Genomic DNA, 26,124 nt, shown 5'->3' on the forward strand with positions numbered 1-26,124 from the left:
AACTAAATAATCCTTAGGTGGGCCTGGTAGATGATATTTCAGGAAAGACACTGAAAAGGCACGCAGTCATCCTCTTATTTTCAAGTTTGTATAACTTTTTTCAACATGGCCAATCTTGTCTCATTCTGAATGCCCATCACCGCCCCCCACTCAACGTTTAAAGCAATTTCCAGATATACATTGTAACATCATCTATAAATACGAGTCTATCTGAACTGTATTTTAAGACGCATAAAATGAATAACGATAGCACTTATCTTTTATGAAAGTATGAGCACAACCAAACTACAGTGTTAATTTTCAAATTCTGTGCATTTGGTAGATCAGCCAGATGGCCCCTGATTTATATTTTGGACTTCCATGATTTGGAATTTTCATTTTTTCACCTGGGACAATGAGAGTAGAGATTTTATAGTTCTCTAGAATCTCCCCCCAACTTTTTGTCTCACTGACCAAACTCTGCAAGGAAGTGATCTTGGATTCAGAACTGCTAAAACTACTATTTTCAGGTTCCACAATTCCTTTGTTTTCACTAGAGATGCCTGGTCACTGACATACTAGTAGTACTTAAAGGGTTTGAAATGACTTGGTTTGGGACATTTTGCTACCGTGATTTCACTTTTCCCTCATGTCAAACATTCCCCCAGCCCCACTCCCACCTCATAGCAGTGCCTTCTGAATGCCTTTTTGGTGACTATATTTGGAAATTACAATTTTTAAAAATTTTTTAATGTTTGTTTATTTTTGAGAGAGAGAGAGACACAGTGTGGGTGGGGAAGAGGCAGAGAGAGGGGGACACAGAATCTGAAGCAGGCTCCAGGCTCTAAGCTGTCAGTATAGAGTGGGATGTGGGGCTTAAACCCATAAACCGCAAAATCTTGAGCTGAAGTTGGATGCTCAACCAGCTGAGCCACCCAGGTGCCCCTGAAATTATAATTTTTTTAAAAAGGGTAAAGGGGGTGCCTGGGTGGCTCAGCTGGCTGAACGTCCAACTCTTGATTACGGCTCAGGTCGTGAGTTCGAACCCCACACTTAGGCTCTCTGCTGACATCACAGTGCCTGCTTTGGATTCTCTCTCTCTTCCCCTCCCCCAGCTCGTGCTCTCTCAAAATAAATTAAAAAAAAATAATAAAAAGTAAAAAAAGGGTAAAAGAGAAAATGCAGATTTATATTCCCCTTTTAGAGAAATGCTATCCTCCAGGTTGGCATCCAACCTTCCAAAGCCCTGTCCGTGGTCCCCTCCGACCAGCACATGGTCAGATCTAGTGCCCGAGAGGAAATCGGTGAGCACCCTGCCCCCACCTTGTGCTCATTCACACTCTGAATCTCTTGCAGTCAGCTCAAGTGGAACCAATAAAGCAAAAGAGGTTAGCTGGCTGGAAAACGGCATCACAAGTGAAAGAGACTAAAAACGGAGAGTTGCACTGAGAGAGCAGTGGTCTGTTCAGGGCTCTAATGATAGAATAAGCAATTAAAAAGACAGACTAATGGCTAGGATGCATAGCTCACTTTTTGGCCTGACATTTAACTGAGGGAAAAGCTGGGATGGCAACAACTTTGAAGGGGGGATTTAAAAAAAGACACATGTACATACAATTCAAATATGGTTTTGTTTTCTCTCAGATATAACTTGTCACTCTCAAGCAACAGTCCTGGGAGTGAAAGAAGCTGGTGACTCCCCCAAGGGTCACAAATGGTACATCATGGGATGGTCCTAGCGTTAAGTGAGGGGTTAAAGACCTTCCTTTCCCCCTTGTAGTCATCATTCTCCCGGCTTAGTGATGATCATTGTAAGCTGCACAGTGACACAAAAACATAGGTGTGGAGGAGAGCGCTTGCTGGGACCCAGATCAGCCATCAGATTCTCCACATTACTGCCCTAAGTTGGTTTCCCTCATTTCAGTAACTCTGCCAGGTTCCATATGGAGGATTCATTGCCCAGTTAACACATGTATTTTCCCAATGCCCTTCTCTTTTTAATTTATATTTTAAAACACTCTACCCCAGGTTCTCTATACCTTGTTTCAGTTGTGTATTAAGGTATCCAAATCTTAAGTGGCTTAAAGGAAAACCATTGTATTTGTTCATGTTTCTGTGGGTTAGGAATTCAGGCAGGGCTTAGTGTGGATGGCTCCTCTCTGCTCTGTGATGTCTGTGGCCCCAGCTGGAGTGGCCTGAACAGCTGAGAGCTGGCTAGGCCTCTCTCTTCTTAGGGTATCACCTGGAGTGACTCCAGAGGGATTTGGGGATGAAGGATGGCCTCACTTCCAATGTCTGGGCACTCTGGTTATCTCCCTGGTGACCTCTCATTACTCAGTAATCTAGTCTGACATTTGCAGTGTGGCTGGCTTCCAAGAGTGAAAGCAGGTGCTACAAGGCCTCTAGAGGCCTAAATTTGGAATTCTCAGAACGTCACTTCTGCATTCTATTAATCAAAGTAAGTCACCATCCAAACCAGATTCAAGGGGTGGGGAAACAAATGTCACCTCATGATGAGAAAAGGAGCATTTGTGAACAGACACAGGAGGCAGATGGCAGCCATCTTCGGAGACAACCTACCACAACTTTCAAGAGCTAATCTGATAAGCTAACTGCTGCTCATGAGAGAATGCTAGAAGACTCCTCCACCTTCCACAGAGACTCCTCCCTCCATCTCAACCTTCAGGCATCTATCCTGGGATTGACTCTTCATGAGTTTCTACTACTGAGTGGGGAACAAGAGGCATCATATGCATTAGGGTACAAGTAAAATGAAAAAAGCTGGGAGGGTTTTACAATGAAACCATTCTGAGTGTTTTCTAACTAGTCTGCTCTTCCAAACTAAGCTTCAGACAAGCTATAGCCTCCTTTTAGCTTTCTTTTGTGAATCAAATAACTTAGTTATTTTTAACACTGTGTTATTTTCTAGATTACTTTTAACTTCCTGGACTCTAGAACTAAGCAGAATTAGCATTCTTTGCTATCCTGTCCCATCTGTTAACTTTTCTCTATAAGACAGAACATTTTACTAACACTTTGTAAGCACTTAAAATGTTTAAGTGACTAAGGAGAGTCTTGACTTTTATAATCTTAGGCAAGTATATAACTCACTAGCCCTCTCAAAAATATCTCTTGGGATGAATGGTTCAATCAACAAAGGATATAATACTTGTAAATATTTATGCATCCAACGTAGGAGCAACTAAATAAAGCAAATATTGAAAAACTGAAAGGGAGAAATAGACAGTAATATGATAATATTAAGGGATTTTAATACCTCACTTACATCAATGGGCAGCTCATCTAGAAAGAAAATCAATAAGGAAACATTGGCCTTAAGTGACGGGTTAGATCAGATAGATTTAAGAGATCTATATACAGAATATGCCATGCAAAAGCAACAGAACATATAGTTCTTCACAAGAGCACATGGAACTTTCTCCAGGACAGATCATTTGTTAGGTTACAAAACAAGTCTTAACAATTTAAGACTGAAATCATATCAACCATATTTTCTGACTACAATCGTATGAAACTAGAAATCAGTTAGAAGCAAGAAAATTCACAAATATGTAGAGACTAACCAACATGCTATTGAACAATCGATGGGTCAATGAAAAAATCAAAGAGGAAATCAAAAAATACCTTGAGACAAAAGAAAATGGAAATACAACATACCAAAACCTACAGGATGCAGCAAAAGCAGTTCAACAGGGAGGTTCATAGTGGTAAATGCCTACCCTCAAGAAACAAGAAAAGTCTCAATGTAATTACACATCTCAAGGAATTAGAAAATGAACAATGTTCAAAGTTAGTAGAAGGAAGGAAATAACAAAGGTCAAAGCAGAAAAGAATGAAATAGGGACAAAAAGAAAATAGAAGAGATCAATGAAACCAAGAACTGGTTCTTTGAAAAGATAAATAAAATTGACAAACCTGTAGCCAGACTCACCAAGAAAAAATAGCCAGGACTCATAAATAAAACTGGAAACAAGAGAGGAGACATCACAACTGATATTACAGAAATACAAAGGATCATAAGAGACTGCTACAATTATATGCCAACAAATTGGACAACCTAGAAGAAATGGATAAGTTCCTAGAAACATACAACCTTTCAGGACTGAATCATAAAGAAATAGGAAATATGAACATACTGATTACTAGTAAGGAAAACCTCCCAACAAACAACAGTTTAGGACCAGATGGCTTCACAGGTCAATTTTGCCTAAGATCCAAAGAAGAATACCAATCCTTCTCAAATTCTCCTACAGAAGAGGACATAATACTTCCAAACTAATCATATGAGGCCAGCATTACCTAATACCAAAACCAGACAAGGATACCACAAGAAAAGAAAATTATAAACAAGTAACCTTGTTTATCCTTGATAAACATGAATGCAAAAGTTCTGTAAAAAATATTAGCAAATCAAATTCAACGATATATCAAAAGCATCATTCACCCCAATCATGTAGGATTTATTCCAGAGGTACAAGGATGGTTTAATTTCCACAAACAATGTGATTACACCACATTAACAAAATCAAGGACAAACATATGATCATCTCAATAGATGCAGAAAAAGCATTTGGCAAAATTCAACATCCATTTATGATAGAAACTCTCAACAAAGTGGTTATAGAGGGAATATACCTCAACACAATAAAATAAAATAACACAATATATGACAAGTCCACAGATAACATCATACGGAATGGTAAAAAGCTGAAATCTTTTCTTCTAAGATTATAAATAAGAAAGTGATGTGTGCTCCTGTAACTTTTATTCAGCATAGTATTGGAAGACCTAGCCAGAGCAATAAGGAAAGAAAAAGAAATAAAAGGCATTCAAATCATAAAGGAAAAGGTAAAACTGTCACTATTTGCAGATGACATATTATATATTAAAAACCCCAAAGAATCCCTCACAAAACTGCTAGAGCTCATAAATGAATTCAGTAAAATTGTAGGATACAAAAGCAATATATAGAAATCTCTTGCATTTCTATACACTGATTACAGACTTTCAGAAAAAAGAAATTAAGAAAACTATTCTGTTTATAACAAGGTCAAAAAGAATAAGATTCCTAGCAAAAAATTTAACCAAGGAGGTAAAAGAGTGTATACTGAAAATTAAAAGACACTGATGAAAGAAACTGAATATGACCCAAAGAAATGGAAAGGTGTACTGTGTTCATGATTGGAAGAATCAGTGTTATTAAAATGTCCATACTACCTAAAACTTTGTACAGATTCATTGCAATTTCTATCAAAATTCTAATGGCATTTTCCACAGAAATGAACAAACAATCCTAAAATTTGTAAGGAACCACAAAAGACCCCAAACAGTCAAAACAATGTTGAGAAAGAACAAAGCTGGAGGTATCATGCTCCCTGATTTCAAACTATATTATAAAGCTATAGTAATCTAAATACATACAGAGTAATCAAAATACATAGTATTATGTAAATACTATCCTGTTAGACACATAGATTAATGGAATGGAAGAGAGAACCCCGAAACAAACCCAAACATATGTAGTCAATTAATTTATGACAAAGGAGCCAAGGATATACAATAGGGAAAGGACAGTCTCTTCAAAAAAATGGTGCTGGGAAAACTGGACAGCCACATGCAAAAGAATAAAACTGGACCACTATTTGCACCGTACACAAAAATGAACTCAAAGTGGATTAAAGACTTGAATGTAAGCCGAAACCATAAAACTCCTAAAAGAAAACATAGGCAGTAAGCTTCTTGATATGGATCTTGGCAGTGTTTTTTGTTTGTTTTGTCTTATTTTATCTGACACCAAAGGATAACGCATCCACAACAAAAATAAACAAGTGTAATTATATCAAACTGAAAAGCTCTGCACAGCAAAGGAAACCATCAACAAAATGAAAAACCATCCTACTGAATAGGAGAAAATGTTTGCAAATCATTTCTCTGATAAGAGGTTAATATCTAAAAGGAGCTTAATACCCAAAATATATAAGGAACTCCTACAATTCAGTAAAAAACCCAAAGCAACCCAATTAAAAAAGAGGCAGACGATCAGAATAGGCATTTTTCCAGAGAAGACCTACAGATGGCCAACAGACACATGAAAAGAATCAAAACCGTAAGATACCACCTCACACTTATTAGAATGGTTACTATAAAAAAGACAAGAAATAACAAGTGTTGGCAAAGACGTGGTGAAAAGGAGAGCCTGCGTGCTGTTGGTGGGATTGTAAATTGCCACAGCTACTATGGAAAACAGTATGGAGGTTCATCACAAGATTAAAAACAGAACTACCATATGACCTAGCAATTCCACTTCTGGGTATTTATCCAAAGAAAATGAAAACACTAACTCAAAAAGATATATGCACCCCCATGATGACTGCAACACAACATAATTTACTATATCCAAGATATGGAAAAACCAAGTCTCCATGAATGAATGAATGAATGAATGAATGGATAAGGAAAATACACACACACACACACACACAACATTATTCAGTCATAATAATGAAATACTGCCATTTGTGATCACATGGATGTACCTTAAGGACATTATGATAAGTGAAATAAGAGAAAGATAAATACCATATGATCTCACTTCTATGTAGAATCTAAAAAATAAATAAAAACCAAAAAAAAAAAAAATCACAGGCACAGAGAACAGATTGGTGGTAGGGAGAGGCAGGTGGTGAGGAGTGGGAGAAATGGGTAATGAGGGTCAAAAGATACAAACTTGCAGTTATAAAATAAGTAAGTCATGGAGATGTAATATACAGCATGGTGACTGTCAATAATACTTCATCGCATATTTGAAGATTTCTGAGTGAAAAGTTCTTATCACAAGAACAAAAAAGTTATGTTAATATGAATGTGATAGATGTTAACCAGATTTTTTGTGATGATCATTTTGCAATATGATAAATATATCAAATCATTATGTTGTACACTGGAAGCTACTGTAATGTTGTATATCAATTATACCTCAATAAAAAAGAAGAAAAAAGAATACCTCTTGGGAGCAATTCTTGGGAATAATATCCAAGGTGCTTCTTCTAGATGCATTGTTGAAATACATAGCCTTTACTGCTATTCCTGTGAAGGTTTATGGTGTTGGCATCCATTCCCTTTTGATTTTCTTTGGGGTCTGTTCATAGTTCGAAACTTCACACGAGGCCATGACACTCCTCATTCCATCACCTGATATGAAGAAACTTCATGGCGAGTTAAAAGAAGTAACACAAAACTTTTTCTAAAGGTATCCTATATACATATATATAATACTTTATTTTAAAATGTCATTGAGCATATCCATTTCTTTAGCTTTGTCCAGGGAACATTGCACCTAAGTCTCAAAACACACAAAATAGATCCCCTTTACTAAACAGTGTTCATTTTTCGGGTTACAAAAGTCAAGGTTTCACAATCACAAAGCATAAAGGTACTTGGTTCTGAAACCATTTTCAGGCAGATTTCCTCTCATTCACTGTACATACGACATTTTTGGAAACCCAGACCGTGATACATTTCTTACAAATGATCTGCACTGTGGGCCTCCCTGGGTCTCCAGAAGAAGCAAAGAAAATGGAGGCAAAACGGAAATGGAGAATAACCTGAGGATTCCCCAAACACAAAATACGATGGAAGATTGAAAGATTGGGGGACACAGGGCTGTCCTTCAAGTACATCACAGTAGAAAACAACAGCACATTTTACAGCCTCATTTGGTCACTGTCTACCTGGTTGCTACATGAACAGAACTTCATCTAAGACGCAATTAAGGAACAATTAAAGCTATTTACATATAACATCATGGATTAGAAAGAGCAGTAGGCTGCAGACGGGCACTCGGATCTCACGAAGAGCTGCCTCAGTGCTCACACAAGAGGCAAGTCAGTCTGCTCAGGTAGTGTCCTTTGAAATATTGCAGTGTGCATACAGACACCACATCACCCACAGAACCAACGTCTGTTCATGGTGGGCTATGGTATGCAGACTCCCAGCGTTTCTCTACAATGGTAAAGCCCTCAAAAACCCAAGTTTCTAACGTAAAATTCTGTCCTGCGGCCAGATACGGTTTTACCCTTTTCTTACATCTAGTAAATTTTAGTGTCAGCCTGGTTGTTCTTTGCATAGACAATGACTCTCACTGCTTTCTCCAAGTGTCCCGAAGCAGTAATTTACTGAAAATAGAATCTCATAAAAGCTTAACATATTCCCTCTGAGAGCGTGGGGCTGTGGGGTCACTTAAGGAAAGGTTAGATCCTCAAACTGTGGTGGAAAGAAACCACTGGCTACTCTTGGCCTTGTTAAAAAAAAAAAAAAAAAAAAAAAGACTGGCAGACGAGGAAGGAGGTGCAGTCAAGAGGGGAGTCAGAATTTTCAAGATGTGGGAGTCTTTTTCCAAGTGTTCCCATGCTAGTGCTCTGGGTAAACTGAAAATCCTATCCTAATGGCCAAGATCCCAGGCCAAATTCAGGTACCGGGATGGTCATCTCCGCCCACCAATATCTACCTACAACTGTAGTTGTTCCCAAGAAGTAAATGGATACTCAGGAGTAAGAAAAAGGTAAGCACACAGCCCTGAAGAGGTGAAGTTGCTAGAATTAAAAAATTAAACACCCCAAATTCCCCAAAGCTGTTTACTGTGGGAAGTAACCGAAATGGCCACTTTCCGTGGCTTTGTCCTAGTACACAGCCGAGTACTCGGCCTCGCCTGATTTTCACCTGTCCCTTCCCACCCGAGAACCACCGTTAGGTGAGCATAACCACTGCAGAAGACAGTCCACCTCTGATTGCAGGTGTCATGAGAACAAAGGTTTGGCTGTTGCCTGGCAAAATGCTGCAGGGTGTGGATGGAGGGTGAGTTTGTTCTCTTCCAGGAAAAGACTGTCCCCAAATATTCAAAGAGCAGGGTCCAGCCCAACAAAGAGATTTAGAACTCAAAGAGCCTTTCATTATAGAGGAAGTGGCCACACACACCCCAAGGCAACCATAAAGGCCTGACTAGGAAATCGAAAGCTTTTTATTAAACAAGATTTCCTCTGAGACTATTAGGACAAGCAGATCTGGCTATAAGTCAGATACACAAGATTTCAGAACCGCTTATAAATATGTTCTTCAGAATTTTGAGCGTGCTGCCTTTTGACCTTTCCAGGAATGCTCCAAGGGCCGACCCTGTTATGTAGACACAGTTAGTTACTGCTGTGGGATGGGATGGCATGGGGCCTGGGTGAAAAATAAGGCCAAACAGAGTAAGCTCAATTCACAGAGCAATATCAGTGCTGGGCAGATCTGCTATGGGCATTAAAAAATCACTTTTTCCACATATGATTTATTCACCTCGTTTGTAATTTTCCTCCCATCCCCCATACAGAAATAGGGCTTCAGCTTTTACTAAGATCTTTCCACCAAAGAGGCTTATGAAAAGAATTCCTGGATACCATTCTAACTAAAACCAGCAGGACTACATGCTCAAGACTTTAGGATAAATTGAAAAGTCGGGGGGGGGGGGGGGGTTGTTTCTAGAATTTTTCCTGAGACATTTCTTGGCAGTAAATGAGTTGGTGAATTGAGTAGAAGGCTGTCATGACATCTACACCCAAAGTTAGACTCTGGTGGTTCGAATAAAACGAGAAAAGCTCAAGGTCGGACCAACATAGAAGCCCAGGAGAGAAAACAGATGAAAGATAATGGGAACATGAGAAAGAGGTGACTGCCTGTGAGGGCAGCTTCCCAAGTCGGCCATTCAGAGTCCCACAAAAAAAACCTTCTTGTTTCCAATTTGTACAAGACTTTGAGTCGGGGCAGGAACAGAAAGCGGATGACACTGCTGTAGGGTACCTGCATGTTGTCTCATAGCATCACATTCTGCCAGAGAAGCAGATGGCTTACCACAAACTTGTCCCCACAGAGACATCTGGGGTAGCTAAGATCTACTGGAGGAGGAGGGAGGCTGTCAGATGAAGAGGACCCCCTGACAAGGTAGTAATCCGATTCTCCCTGGGCAACATTTTGGCGAACAGCTGATGCGTGAATTCCCATAGTACCTCACCTGCCAGACAGGGCATCCTTTCCACATGGTGGAATGAGTTCATTCCTGAGTAGAGAGGCTCTAGGCCTTTCCTAATAAAATATCTACAACTCCAGGAAGGTGATTAACTATCCTGGAGGAAAGGTTCCTGTCCTCTCCTCTGGGGAAGGGATTCAACAAACATGCAAACTCGAAGTGGCTCTCCAGCAGTTCAGGGAATCATGTCAATGACATTTTTCTTTGTGGGGTGGGAAGAATGTTTTCATTATGCAGAACTGTCAAGATGGTGATGATACCACAGGAAGTGTGCGGGAAGAAGACTCAGTAATGGGACGTCGCTCTACAGAGCCCCTCAGTGCAGGGCAGTCGTCTGCCTGAGAGAGAAGTGATTTCTAGAACACTACTTGGTGATTCCTCCCAGCAGGGAAGCAACAGGTAGATCTGCTGTCCACTGCTTCTTCAGCTCTTGTAAGGAACACTCAGAAGTGGAGCATCTGTGGGAACTGGGGTCCTCAGTTGCTGGGACGTGATTCCAAGGAGAAGGAATGGGGTGCACAGCATGAGGATGACCAGTCAACTCAATTCAAATTCGCTTTTATCAAAAGGCTATTCTGAGTGGGTCTTACCCAAAGACGAGGGGGAAGCAGGACTGCCGCTCCTTGACAGTATGCGGATACTTACTGTTGTTGGGTGGCCCTGCGAACAGTCACAGTCCACAGAACCTGGATCCAAAATGGAGGAATGGTCATCACATGAGGTATGGTGAACTGAATGATACATGGAGCTTCCTGTACTGCTCTCTTAAACACTGCTTTACATGCGTCCCCAAGGCACAGCAGGTGGGGAGGGCCGATGAGACCAGAAATGAAAACCTAGATTCTCAGAGAAATCTCTAGCCACAAAAGGGGGACCCTTGAAAACAACAGAGAAACTGTTGGTTTAAAGAAACACCCATATTTTCATGAGAACACACTGATTTGGTGAGAAAACGCAACCCGGGAACAAACTGTTACACAACAAAGACAGTGCTCTGTCAGCCAGGGCACTGATCCAGAAGGCTGCCTGGGTGGTGTGGGCTACAGGATACGGGGACAGCCTGGGCTGCACTTTGACATACAAATTCCTCAGCAAGGAGCTGGAAAGTCCCAGGCCTGTTTTATGGAAGGGAAACAATTAAGATTCAAGGAATATCAAACAGAAAAAAATCCCTGCTTCACCCCACCATAACCATGAAAGAATGAAGAGAGAGACACACACACCACACACACACACACACACACACACACACACACACACACACACACACACACACAGATAGCATTCCCTGAAATAAATCTCAGGCTTACTAGAAGATGGGTGCTTACACTTTCTGAGACATGATCCCCAACTTTCCAATGCAGCACTTTTAACCCGTAGAGAAGCTGGCAGCTTGATAGGCCGAAGAATCTCCTGCCAGTTACACCTGAAAATGGCTGCCCCAGCTACTCCAAATAAATATGATGTGTGTGCCCAAAATTAGGTAGTGGCCACCTAGGAGGCCTATTAAAGGAACCAAAAGAAACACAGTACTCAGTAGCAGCCTTTATGTTTTGCTCTTGTTGAGTATCCAGACCTGTTACTAAAGAGGAAACTGAAATCTAAGGGTCCCCCAGAAGTACAGCCAGTAGCCTTTCGGCAGCAAATCCCCCACCTGGCCTGGGAAGAGGTTGCATCACCTGGAACTCTGCTGGGGCACTTCCCAGTTCTGCCCTGCCAAGACATGTCCCAGTTTTCTCCCCTGTTGTCCTCCCAGCCCTCTGGGCCGTTTTCATGAAAGTTTGTTCCCATGTATTAAAGGAATGACATATACAGAAATGTCGTCTCCTGAGCCCAGCCGGTCATTAGATATCCGCCATCCTCTGTCCTTCAGGACACCGCGGGCACGCATCACCAGGTCCTGAGCTGCCAGTGTGTACCTGTGCAGAGAGAAGCAGGAATGAGACAATCAGTGTGGCATCAGACAGAGTCTGGAGTCAAGTGAGGCTGGGAAGGAGGCATCACTACAGCTGTGTAAACAGTTGTGAAATATCCCTAAAGTCTCAAAAAGTCTAGGCCATCTTTTCCCAAAATTGTGATGCCTAACGTGAGGTTATTCTTTTAGGTGGTAGATGGACAAGGCACCACATACATTAAATAATCCCCTAAATTTGTTCTGCTGTGGAATCCTCCTTTGAGGTGTTTGATTATGTGAAGGAGAGAGTCTCTCAGTTTGGTGTGAGTTGATCTTTTAACATGGATCTGCTCAGGCTCACAGCTTTGCATGGCAAACTATGGCTAGTTGAAAAATTACATGGGAAACATATGAGCTTTGTTTTCAGTGTTTATTTTTTGCACCACATTCTTTTTAGGACAAAGGATAGTCATTTCCTATTTTTGGTAGGGGTCAATCTTTTCAAATGAAATGGTTTTTAAAAAGTGAGTTAAAAACATGAGTAGTACATGTGGCATAGGAATATAATAAAAATGTGAAGGTGTTTTTGGGAAATGACTGATAAACCTTGGTGTGGATCAGTATAGGTGTGGCAAGGGATCCCCCTAGAATTTGAAAATAAGACTGTTCAGGGAGATTTAAACTTACGGAAAAAGAATGACTATGCTATTAGTCAATGGAAAGTATTAACATCTAAAGACCAGTGTGGGAGGGGATTTTGGTGGGTGTGGGCCTGGGTTGGCCTTGAGGCATTAAAAAAACAAGGCATAACATTGGCAGGTGTCTATCTAAATAGTGATCAGAGCAGAGGGAGTCTTAGCTGACAGACTTCAAAGAGATTCAGTTCCGCTGGTAGGACCATATTTAGTGTGGATGAATTATTCTCTTAGCCTGTGCCATTAAACATGATTCACCGTTAACTCTGATCTCACGTTCACCAAATAGCCTGATTATGATCTGGCTCCTTGTGTAGGCCTGCCTACAGGAAAAGAATGAGCTAGTCATTGTACTTTGAGAAGATCAGTCAGTTATATTTCTCCATATAAATGTCAACTGGAATTTCGGTTTCCAGATCAATCTTGTGAGCGTGGTTAGGGTGAGTCCAGCTCTGACAATGAATCTGTTCTTTGTGTGTTGATTAAACCAGGTTCTGAACCTGAAAAGCTAAAAGCCAGACTCTGATAAATCACCAAGATAATAAATGTCACCCTATAAGGACGACTTCTTGGAAACCAGCCTGTGGACCTTTAACAACAGACCACCCTGGTATTACTAGTGGCTTTTCCCTACTTTGGAATGTCTCTGCCTTGCCCTCAGGACTGTGATTTTACGGAATTCAGAACACCAGAAGGCTCTTTTGTTTCTTCTGTTAAGACCCCTTATGGATTTACTGAGTCTCATATTAAAAGAGACCGCCATCTCACCCATCATTACAATTTTTAAGACTAAGGTCTGTAGCGAATTATCTCAGGATTAAGATTTTAGGTCATTTTAGGTCATTAAAGTCTTTCTTTTAAATTTTTTTTAACATTTACTTATTTTTGAGACAGAGAGACAGAGCATGAACGGGGGAGGGTCAGAGAGAGAGGGAGACACAGAATCCGAAACAGGCTCCAGGCTCTGAGCTGTCAGCACAGAGCCCGACGCGGGGCTCGAACTCACGGACCGCGAGATCATGACCTGAGCCGAAGTCGGACGCCCAACCGACTGAGCCACCCAGGCGCCCCGGTAATAAAGTCTTTGAGACTCAAGTGTGTTTGTAGCCCAGGTAGCGGAGAGAGGTCTAGCATACCATACAGCTGACAGAGGAGAGGCTATTTTAGTTAATACAAAATACCTTTCCTCCTGGAGGATGGGTGATAGGTGATAGGTGGTGATAGGTGATAAGATAGACACCTTTTTCTATCTGTATTGAGAAAATTATCAGCTTTGAGGCAGGAATCCCCTTTCTTAAAAAAATATTTTTTGTAGTTTATTTAGAGCAAGCGAGCATAAGTGGGAGAGGGGCAGAGACAGGGGTGGGGGGTGGTGAAAGAGAAAGAATCCCAAGCAGGCTCCATGCGCTCCAGCAGGGCTTGAACTCATGAACCCTGAGATCATGACCTGAGGTGAAGTCAGACAGTTAACTGACTGAACCACCTAGGCGCCCCAAGACAGAAATCTCTTAGGTTGCTCTTGAGGGAAGATGTGGCCAGTTAGCCCTCTCTGAAAGTTCAAAGGAGTCCAGAGAGGCCTTTGGCTAAAAAGCCAAATAAATACCCCCAATCCACATACCAGAGGTTATGCTATATTCAGAAGAACCTCTCAGATGCTCACCCCAGGTTACTCTTGGTTGTATATTAAATTGTGTATCTGAGACACGACCACGTGGGGAAAGGCTACCAAAAAGATCAGAGTGATGTTTACTATTCTGCTGATTGACCAGAGGCCAAACGTTAGTCTTTCAAGAAGCCTGGGTGAGTCAATACAGAGTAGATGCATTGGTCCGAGCTGAACACACTAGCTCAAGAGCATGCCAGACATGGAAAATTATGGCAAGTTATGATAAAAGGTGGCTGACAGGAAAAGAAAGATGCTCAAAGATCTCAAAAAATAGATAAAAGAACTCTTGATGGCACTCTGTGGTTAGTCTAGAGGGAAATCCTCCTGGAGGCCTTGGCAGGTCCTGCTGCCATGGGGCAACGATGGAGAGAGCTCAAAACAAGGTTAAATGAAGTCACAAAGGAGTATCACCCTTAGTTAAAGGCCAGAGACCACCCTGATATTGCTATTGCTGGTGACTCTGGGTATTTAAAAAATGGTCAAAATTAGCAATGGCATCTTAAAAAGCAGCATCAGGTCACTCAGAAAAGCTGGTTACCCAGGAAACTCATTTCCCCAAGGACTCTAGATAATTAAGGTTTTATTCTTAAAAATGGTGATTGCCTATTCCAAGATAACTTCCCTTGAGCCTGAATTTCTCTTTACCATCCATTCCGTCTTCCTTTAGGTGCTGACCTTCTTGAGAGAGAAATCCATTTCTGCTTCTTCAATGTCTTCTCTTTTTTCCTCCTTAATCTCTTACCAGTAGGCCCACTACCATACTAAACTGGACCTAAAGCTTCTTCCCAGTACTCATTCAGCTCAACCTTTCTCCAGCACAGACACCGCTGACCATCTTCTTTACCTGTGATATCTCCTGTCTTCCTAAAGTCTCTTTTTTTGGGGAGGGCAGGGGGTGGCCTTCCACTCCTACTACATGCTCCAAGTACTCCTGTGTCTGGGCTTCTATGATACACAGCACAAATTCATCTCTCTGATGCTCCTTAAGTTCCTCGGTAGACCCCAGTTAAGACTTAAGAAGCAGTCAATAAATGTTAACTTCTTTTCACTTCCAAGGTGGGACTTCCCCATCTGTCATCCTTAGCTAACGTGATTCCGAGTCTCTTAGGCAAGAAATCATAGTCAATTTCAATGCCACCTCCTCACCCTGATACTTTTCAATGATAGCATCTACAAAGCAGAGTAGGACTTCTCAACTTTGAATTTTAAAGTGTATTTCACTAGTGGCATGTGGCTAGTTAAAATAAAATCTAATCTCAGTTATTACAACGCGAGCTAAATTTGCTTATTGTAAAAACTGATACATCGGAGCTTATCTCTGCCATCGCTAATATATATGTATTAATATATATAAAACTTCCTATGTATTTTCTGTTTATTATGTTTTTCTTCATCCTTGCTGTCAGGTTGATTGCTTTAACACCTTTTCCCTCCCTCAATGGTTTAGAAGTGATAGTTTATTTCTATCATTTTAGTAGTTATGCTTAAGTTTTTAATATGTAGGTTAACCTGTATTTATGTCCTCCTCCAGAAAATAAAGTGATCTTAGAATGCCTTCTTTCATCTAACATGTTACTGCCTGGTAGTTGAATTCTGTCTTATTTTTAAGCCTCTATTAGTCATTTTTATCATTTATAATCTACAGTTATATAAATAAACCAAAATACTAACTTCTGTGCTCTTTGAAATCCATTCCTTCCGAGTTTGGTTTTTTTCTGTTGAAGTCCATTGTTAGTAAACAGCGGTCTGTAAGGGATACAGTCACCCAGTCTTTGGACCACAAAAATCTTTATTTTTGCTTTTAATCTTGCATGATAGCTTTATTGGGTATAGATTTCTAGACTGACCATTATTTCCCCTCAGCAGTTTAGAGATAATATTTCATTTATTCTGGCTTCTCTTTTTGAGAAGTCTGTCTTGTATCATTTCTTTGCAAATAACAGTCTTCTCGGTAGCTTTTAAGTTTTTACTGTTGTTTTGTTAGGATGTTATGAAGTTACACTAAGAAAAATGAGGATTCCTTTTTCTCTATCATGGCTGGAAATTTGTTTTACTCTTTGAAATGAGAAGATATTTCTTTGATTTTGGAAAATTCTCAACTGTGAGCTTTTTGAATATTGCTTGCCCTCTATTTTTTATATTTTCTACCATTAGACCTTTTCATTTTACCTTCCAGATTTCTACTTATTTCCTGTTCTTTTTTCTCTCTCTGTGATTTCTGTAAATTCACTAATTCCTGCTTTAAGCAGTTTACTCTTCAATCCATTCAGTACAGTTAACCCTTCAACAACACAGAGGTTAGGGGCACTGACCCCTGCACAGTCAAAAAGCCAAGTAGAACTCTTGACCCTCCCAAAACTATTAATAGCCTATTGTTCCCTGGAACCTTTACTGGTAACATAAACAGTTAACATGTATTTTGTATGTTATACTTATTACTGTATACTTACAATAAAGCTAGAGAAAATGTTTTTAAAAAAATCATAAGGAAGAGGAAACATATTTACAGTATTGTGTCGAAAAAATCCATGAAAAAGTGGACTCATGAAGTTCAAACCTATGTTATTCAAGGTCCAACTATAGTAACTTTATTTCAGTGACATACTTACACCATTGTGAATGTTCATCTGGTTGTTTTCCACATCTACCTTTTCTTGCCTTGTGGTTCTATGTGTACATGTTTAAAGTTTCAACCTGTTCTGTTGGGTTTTCTTGGTGAGTTAAAGGGAAGGCTCCATTGTATGTAGTTATCCTTTCTCATAGTGGATTTGAAGGTAAGACAGGAGTTTCTCTTCAGTAAGGGTTGTTTGTGCCCTCAGTTACAGAGAGAGCTTTGAATTTGCCTTTACTGGGAGACACTCTGGGTTTTTCTAGCTGTAGAACATATAATTTCTTGGTTTTAGGATTCCCATACCACAGGAGTGGTGTGAGGCTGAACTTCACACTTTTCCTGTGTGGTGAGCCTACCCAACTGTAACCCTCACAGAGCTTCAGTTTCATTGGGTTCTTGCCATCACCCACGCGTCCGTGTGTTTCAAGGAAGGACGGCCCCAACCTGAGTGGGAGGCTTAGGGAGAATGCCTAGGATCACTTCTTCCATCACTGCTGCCAGGAGCTCAGATTCCTCCGCGTGACTTCTCTTCGCCAGACTTCTCTGGTGAGTGTGGTATCCCCCTCTGTGAAAGAGCAGTCCATGTGGACAACTGAAGGGGACTGATTAGATGCTGTATTCAGGGACTTAATGGTACAGCTGAACTCCAGGACCAATTTCCTGACATTTCCTTCAGGCTACAGGAGACTCTACTGAAATGGAGTGAGAGACATTCAGGTAAAATGAGGTGACCTGCAGGACGCTTTCCTCATAAATGATCACCTCAACACAACCCCAGAAACCAGCTCTTGGAAGGAGGTTGTTTGCCCCAACTCCAGTATTCACCCAGGCTGGTGGCCATTTCAGAGCATACTGACATCCACATTTAAGAGCCAACTTGCCTCGGGCATGAAACCATTTGTAAGGTTGCGTTTTATCAAAACCGGTAGGAGAAAAAACAACTTTCTCTGATGGTAAAAAACTGGGTCTCCTCGCTCCCATTTGGTTTTCCTCCAAGGGAAACCTGACAAGGGCTGCCTGGTTGGGGACTCAGAAAGAAAAGGCTACATGAGACAATAAAACAGGACAGCTCTACAGATGTTGGTACTGAGGCTGACCACAGGGGCATACGCGTGCCATAGATGGAGTCAACACGTGAAATTTAAGCACAGAGTACTCAGGAGGGCAACAAAGAATATGGTGCAGCCGAAGACAGTGACAGGGAAGTGGATTCCAGTACACCCGGGCCGGGGCTGTGAGGCAGGCTTGAGGAGCCTGGTGATCTAGAAACTGACGTGGAGCAGAGGAAGGGCCATTCTCGATGGCCTTTCTTCAGAATGCTCGGTCAGACTGCAGGAGAGAACTGCTGGAGCAGTTCGAAGGTTTCACTCTCCTATAAGAAAGAATCTCCCTGGGAGACAAGTTTTGTATTTTGAGAACATTTTTCTTCTCTCGCTGAAGCTTTCAATATTGATCAGCAAAGCTCTGCTCAAAGAAATGGCTGCTAGGGAGGGAGCTGACTTGGCAGGCAGCACAGGGCTTGGCTCAGAGGCTTCCTCAGGCTCTGAGGGGGAGGGAGCAGAGAAAGGACAGCAGGGGAGGGGAAAAAAAACAAAGGGAAGAGGGCTGAACAACTACGGGAAGGCCAGGAGCTCTGTTCACTAACAGGGTGGAAGGAGGCTGATAAATCCTCAATTGTCTCTGTTGTCCCAGCCACGTCGGTGGCACTTCTTAGTTCTTTCACCTCTCCAGCAGGGCGCACAAAGGGCTCAGGGTGTGGGCGCAGGTTGCCTAGGGTCCAATCCTGGTTCCCCGCCGCCCTCCGCCCAGATGGGCACTCTGGAAAAATTCCTTAGCCTCTTGGAGCCCCTCTTTCTTACTTATAAATCTGGAATGATGATAGTGCAAACCTCAAAGGTTCCTCCAAGGAATGAATGAGATCCTTCCACAAAGCATTCAGCACAGTCTTGGGTCACTTGGGTCAGAGATCAGTAAACGTTAGCTACCATTCTCATTAAACATAAAATGCCTTTCTCTTCGCCGAGAGATTTGCCTTCAGTCATCCACCTCTTTCTTACAGAGCCTGTTTCTCACAGAGACCACATTTGAATCAGCACTGGTGTCAAAAATACTGTCCATTTCAGGCCTCAGGCTATAACCATGCCTTAAAGGCTTTAATAGTTCTAGTTGGGTGGGAACTGCTATTTGCCATTTAGATGGTACAGATCTGGGGCTTTCGTGGCAGGAACTGGGGGATTAATGGGTTCCAAATATTTGCATATAAAAGGCAGCAGCGTCCATCTGCTGATGCCCAGCAGTAATAGAGTGTGATGGGAACAGGAGGAGGAACCTTTTTTGCATTCTGAGCAGGCCTCTGAAATTTAAGAGGTAGAAAAGCTCTCCTAAGCTTTGGAACATTGGCAGGGATCTATGGTGACTGGGTGGGTGGGGGGGTGAGGGGTGGCTTGTAGAGGGCTCCTTATTGTACTTGGAACCAGGCAACTCATCCCGGGAGGAGGCATGACTTAGGCTCACTGCTGGGAGCTGACCCACATGTGTCCCTTGTCCAGCTCTGAAGTCACTGAAACCACTCGTGACAGCTTCTGTCCCCTGCCTAGGGCATGGGGATCCCAGTCAGGTGGAATACCCTGACACACTGGAATAATGATGGCTACTGTCCGTGACACGGCCACTGTGTACATTAGGGGTTTATGTGGCAGCAGGTGCAAGGCCACAGTCTGGGGAGAGCTGCCCACCTCCATGGGAGAGGGTGAGAACATTTGTCAGGCCTTCTCCACCCTTATGCCCCTGGCATCTCCTCCCTGGTTCCTTAGGTGGTGCATGTTTGTTTTAGTTTGTATCCCAAACAGCAAAATTTCAATGTGAGAGGGAGCAGTAGACCATTTCCTTTTCAGTCTTCCCTGGCAAGCCCTTTAAAATGCCCTGATGTTCCAACTAAGTGGCCACACAGCTCTGCTCCAGCAGCCACATAAACAGCAGTGAGGGAGGCAAGATGGGCCTGGCCGCGTGCTGTTTAGAGGCAGGCTCGCAGGCTGGCTTCCAAGTTCTCATGGGTCTAAATACGCTCAACATTGCAAAAGAAACAAAAATGCAGATTTTATCTAGTCTTCAAACAGCAGATCAGGCACTCACAAATTTGTTCCTAAGACATGTAATTGATGCTGGGGGGGGTGGGGTGGTGGTGAGGGAACCCTTCCTTTTTGCATCTGAGGCATAGTTTTTCAAAACCATGTGGTGCTGGTAGAAATTAGTTCAGCTAATTCACGGAAAGATTTCACAAAAAGAACTTTAGTCTTTTGCCAAAATAAATTTCGTATTATCAAGGAAATACAAACTGGCACTTAAGAGCTGCATCAGTATACTGCTGTCAGTGTTGGTGGGTGTTTTGCTACCAACTTCCCACTGATTAATCTCTTCCTCATCAAGGCACACAGATCCGAGTCTTGGAGAGCATGGACCTGAAGAGTGACATCTGAAGGAGAACCATCAAGACGGCTTCTCTTATTAGGGAAATGCTCTGTGGAATTTACATTATATGGGTACTTACAGATTTAATACCCCATAATAAGCACCTTGAGTGTCATGGCAGGAAGACTGAGGATCATTAGGTCCAAGTTACAAAGATGAGATTTCCACAGACAGGTCTTGGGCAATCGAGGACTGGCAGAGCCTTGCAAAGTTATGCTTTGGCATTTGGAATATGGCTACATACTATGCTTTCATGTTTGGTTAACTGTTCTTTGGCTCTCTTTCCCCTTGGCCTTGCCCATGCCCTTACCCCTTAGTAATACTGACAATTTCTTACTTTCTGACGAAATATCAAGCATCCTCTTTGAATGTTTACACACATGCCTCCATTTTGAATATTCCTCGCAAGAGATCTACCGCCAAGCCTTCAGCCTAACAGAGGGGATAAGTCAATCCTAGATATTTTGCCTAAGAAAAGCCCTTCCAGGCCTTTCTTTGAGCACCCTCTCCAAATTGTGCAGGGTGTGTAGGCCTCAAAAGAGAATCTCACTGGTATTACAGAGAACTACAGGTTGTGCAGCCCAACCTTCGTGACTTCCAACCATCCCACTCAAGTGCTAGCTTGGTAGATTTCCTATACACGATCCAATTCATAACCCCACGAAGACTCCCATACCTGCCAGCCCTGCTGTACTTCAGGGAATACTCTCATCAAAAGGAAAGAAAAAGGGAAGGAAGATGGGAAGGAAAGAAGGGACTGAGGGAGGAAGGAGTCCCACCACACTCCTTCTGACTTGTCCATAAAGCCTCCTTTTAATTTTCCGGTTCCTTTGTGGAGACAGTTCAAAACAGCAAAAGGACTTCATAAGATAGAGTCAAGAAGATGAGACAGCTTATTTTTACTCCATCTCTGCCTGAGAGGATGGTGTGAGGGTCAGAAATTCACAAACCTAATCTTTATGCTTCCCTCACTCTGTACTGTGGAGGGGGGAGATGCTATTTTAAGTTCCTTGTTGGGAAGGATATCATCACAGGAAGACAATGCTGGCAGTCACTAAGAAGAAAAGAAAAAGACAAAGGAAACAACCTACACGTAACATTAAAAGCAAAGTCATCCAAAGGCAACCCCCCAAAGTCCTGCCTGTCACAGGGCTAATGGTCTGCCTCTTTCTGTTGTGCTACATTCTAGACAAAACTGTGTTAACTCAGCAGAACCCAGAGTAAAGCAGCCCCATTCAAAACCTCAAATGAAGAAACATTTTGTGGTTCTTCTCACTTGTTATGTTGCCTTCCCTCCCTCTCAGGCCACCTGCCCTGGGGGTACACCTTTCCTCTCTCATTTTCTATCAAACAGTAGGCTGACCTCATCTGGTCAGTGCCTCAGGTTTGAACCCTCCTCCTTTCTCCCCCACGACCACATAGACAAAACTTTGGTCCTGGGGTGCATTTGGAGAGAAAGGAATCTTGGCCAAGGAACAGCCCACAGAGCCTCCGGAATTATAAAGTGAGTCTTCCCTCCTCACAGAAATTATAATTTAGGCTAAAACTTATTAGGATGGCTTTCACTCATGTTTGTATTGCACAGGAAGATCGGAAGAGCTCCCAATCAAAGTGAACCCCTGTCATGGCTTTTGGGACTGAGCTCTCCATGGGCCGCACAAGGGAAAAACTCACAGGGCATGAGCACGGTGCCCACCTCCCAAATTACACACAGATGTGTACAAATATGTCACACACATATCTTACACAGCTTCGAAGCCATGAGTGTGAAATAAATTCAGTTTTTCTGATTTCCCGGTATTGTTTAAATTACAAAGGAGCACACGGGGGTAGAGCAACAACCCACATCTCAGGTTTTCACCATCAGATGGCACAGAATGTTTGCTGATTATGGACTAGGATGAACGAATTACACAAATTCCCCATCATTATTACAGGCTCCCTTTCCTACAACTAATTTGCACATTCATTAATCTTGTGAGTTCGTAAGGTTGGCCATAACCTGGCCCCTTTCCCTGTCACACCTCCTCTGTGGACAGCACAGACTGAGCCCGGTCAGCCCTCCTGACTGTCTGCTTCCTTGACCATGCCATGATCTCCCTCCCCAGCTGCACCTCGCCCTACATTGCCCGGCTCACACTCATCTGTTCTTCGGGTTTAAATTTAGATATCCCTTCCTGTGGAAGGCTTTCTTGGGTATCCCTGGCTCCCGGTTAGGCTCCTCTCTTTCATCACTTATGTTGTAACTTCCTTACGTTTCCATAACCCCCTCTAGACTCTAACCTCCCAGAGGGCAGGGGCCAGGTCTAAACAGGTTCCCTAATAATATTTCCCAAACGAATGAATCTGAATTGGAGTTATCTGGCAGAGACGAAACCTTTGCCCATGGTCTCCAGCCTGATATTCTCTCTCTTACTAATAAAACTGTGCTCATCTTACAACTTTCCCTTTGACACATCCATCTATCTGATACAGGATTCTCTCTTTGGCTTTGGTTTGCCATCTTCCCCAAAAGGCAGACAAAAAAAAAAAAAATGTTTTTCCTTCCTGCCCTGTTTGTTCCACGGAAATCCCTATAAGCCCTGCTTCTGGAGGCAGTTCTTCTGAACCCAGGAGCCTGCTCTGACCTGGTGTGCACCTGCCCAGCAACAACACTGTCCATGGGTTACTGCTCCCTGGAGGGCAGATTTGTTGCCATGGAGAGAGGTGGGCTGGTAAGCAAAACCAAGCCAGCCTGGAGAGATTAAAAAGAAAAGTGTTCAGTGCCTTTGCACTCATACCTGTCAGCCGGCTTTGCAAAGCTTTATAAAAACAATTACAGTAGAGAAAATCAACAAGAATATTGCTAACAAGCAGGTTATAAAACACAGATTAAAGATAAAAGCTCAACAGGAGAAAAACACATTTAAGTTCAAATAAAAGAATCCAAACAAATGGATACCAAACAAGTCTAAGAGGGAGACAGTCGAGCTTCACTTTTTTCCTCAAGGGGTATTTTTTGTTGTGAAATACATGAAACATAGAAACACAGCATCAAACACAGAATAAATTCAACAAACCACAACAAACATCACTGCTCTATGAGGTCAGTACTATTGGAACCCCCATTTTACAGTTGAGGAATCTGAGGCACGGAGAAGTCAAGAAACTTCTCCAGGCACACTTCTAAAGTGTAGAAGGGGCAGAACCTGGATTTGAACTCAGGCAGTCCGACTAGATTCCCTGCTAGTAAGCACTAGGCTATACTGCCTCTCATACTTGACGTACAAATACTTAACTACAACATGTATATAGTTTCAAAATAGCATGCATAATCATGTTCCTGCCATCTAGCTAAAGGAAGAGAACATTACCAGGAGTATCTCAGAAGCTCCCCGTTAGCCCTTCCTCAAGCACATACATTCCCCTGCCGCCCGCTACCTCTCCTACCAAAGTAACTATTATCCTGAATTTGGGGTTAATTCTCTTGCTTTTTGTTATAGTTTTATTATCTACATGCCTAAATGATATATTGTTAGTTTTCTACTTCATGTAAATAGAATCATAATATGTGTATTCATCTGTGACTTGCTTATTAAGCTCGACATTATGTTTTGGAGATTTTTCCCTGCTAATGAGCACAAGTTTGGTGCATTCCCTTTTTTGAGCTGTAAAACATTCTGTCCTTAGTTTATCCATCCTGTGACATGTGTGTTGATTGCAGCTTTTGTAATAAGAACAATTCTGTGGATCTCTTTTTGAGAGCACCAGATCACCCAGATGGTTGGTTAAAACACCAACTGCTGGGTCCCACCACTGGAGTTTTATTTGGTAGATGTGGGGTGAGGCCTGAGAAATTGCATTTGTAACATGTGCTCAGAGGATGCTGGTGCCATGTGAGCCAAGGACCGCACGTTCAGACCCACTGCTCCAGGGTACAGAACTAGGAGAACTTCGAGTCACAGGATATAGAAACGTCCAACTTCACCAGGGACGCCAAGTGTGACCAGTCCTGTCTACAAATTCACAAAACCATCTACGGTTACTCTACGTCTTTAATTTTACCTCTCTGCTTACTGCATTTGAGTGTTTTATTTTGTTTCTTGTTTGTTTTTTTAAGCAGGCTTCATACCCAGCACAGGGCCCAACGTAGGGTTTGAAGTCACGACCATGAGACAAGACCTCAATCTGGACCAAGAGTCGGATGCTTAACTGATTGAGCCACCCAGGCACCCCTGCAGTTGAGTGTTTTTTAATATATTTATTGAGGTGCCTGGGTGGCTCAGTCAGGTGGGTGACTGACTCTTAGATGTCGGCTCAGGTCACCATCTCGCAGTTCATGGGATCAAGTCCCAAGCTGGATTCTGCGCTGACAGGGTGGAGCCTGCTTGGGATTCTCTCTCTCTCTCCGTCTCTCTCTGCCCTTCTCCTGCTCTCTCTCTCTCTCTCTCTCTCTCTCAAAATAAATAAATAAACTTAAAAAAAATATGTATTTACTGGCCATTAATGTTCTTCTGGGTCATGAGTGGTTCTTGCTCATTTTTCTACCGGGTTGCTGAGCTGTCAGCACAGAGCCCGATGCACGGCTCGAACCCACAACCACAAGATCACGACCTAAGCCGAAGTAGGACACTTAATGGACCAAGCCACCCAGGTGCCCCAATTATGTTTAATTTTTTGAGGAACCACCATATTGCTTTTCATAGCGGCTGTACCATTTTATATCCTTAAGAGTAGTGCACAAGGGTTCCAATTTCTCCACATTCTCACCAACACTTGTTATTTTCTGGTTTTTCTTTTTGTTTTTTTTGTTTTTGTTTTTTTAAATAGCTATCCTAATGGGTAGGGTGATAGCTCATTGTGGTTTTGATTTGCACCAATTTACATTCCCACCAATAGTGTGCGAGGGTTTCCTTTTCTCCACATCCTTGCCAAACTTATTATTTATCTTTCTGATACTAGCAATTCTGACTGGTATGAGGTGATATCTCATTGTGGTTGATTTGCATTTCCTTGATTAGTGATGTTGGACATCTTTTCATATGTCTGTTGGCCATCTGTAAGTCTTCTTTGGAAAAAGGTTTATTATTCAGGTCCTCTGCTCATTTCTTGTGTTTTTTTTTTTTTTTTTTTTTTTTCTCACCTGGGGTGTTGAGTTGCCCTTTATTGGATATATCACATACTGCAAAAATCTTCTCCCACTCAGTAGGTTGCCTTCTCATTTTGTTGATGGTTTCCTTCCCTGTGCACAAGATTTTTAGTTTGAGGTAGTCCCAATTATTTATTTTTGCTTTTTTTTTCCCCTCCCTGGGGAAACACATCCAGAAAACTACTGCTAAGGCCAAGAGTTTATGACCTAAGTTTTCTTTTAGGAGTTTTATCATTTCAGGTCTTTAATCTTTTAGTTTACTTTTGTGTATGGTGTATGAAGTGGTCCAGTTTCATTCTTTTGCATGTAGCTGTCCAATTTTCCCAACACCATTTGTTGAAGACTTTCTTGTCCCCATTGTATATTCTTGCCTCTTTTGTAGGTTAAGTGACCATTAAAAGGTGGCCTTATTTCTGGACTCTCTATTCTGTTCCATTTGATCTATGTGTCTATTTTTGTGCCAGTAAAATACTATTTTGATTACTACAGTTTTGTAGTATATCCTTATATCTGGGATTGTGATACCTCCAGCTTTGTTCTTCTTTCTCAACACTGCTTTGGCAATTCAGGTCTTTTGAGGTTCCATACAAATTTTATGATTA

At 42.0% G+C, this 26,124-nt stretch overlaps 1 protein-coding gene across 2 annotated transcripts in view; it reads right to left on the bottom strand.

Moving 5' to 3' along the window:
* Positions 1 to 7,259: 7,259 nt before the first annotated feature.
* PPM1H (protein phosphatase, Mg2+/Mn2+ dependent 1H) overlaps positions 7,260 to 26,124 on the bottom strand; it is a 261,692-nt gene continuing 242,827 nt past the window's right edge. For both annotated transcript variants that reach the window (XM_060657079.3, XM_060657077.3), the window contains one exon: positions 7,260 to 11,979. In XM_060657079.3, coding sequence (XP_060513062.1) covers positions 11,905 to 11,979 — 75 coding nt within the window. In that variant the 3' untranslated portion in view covers positions 7,260 to 11,904. The remainder of the gene's footprint in view (positions 11,980 to 26,124) is intronic.

This window comes from Panthera onca, chromosome B4, assembly GCF_046562875.1.
Source record: "Panthera onca isolate mPanOnc1 chromosome B4, mPanOnc1 haplotype 2, whole genome shotgun sequence".
NCBI lineage: Eukaryota > Metazoa > Chordata > Mammalia > Carnivora > Felidae > Panthera > Panthera onca.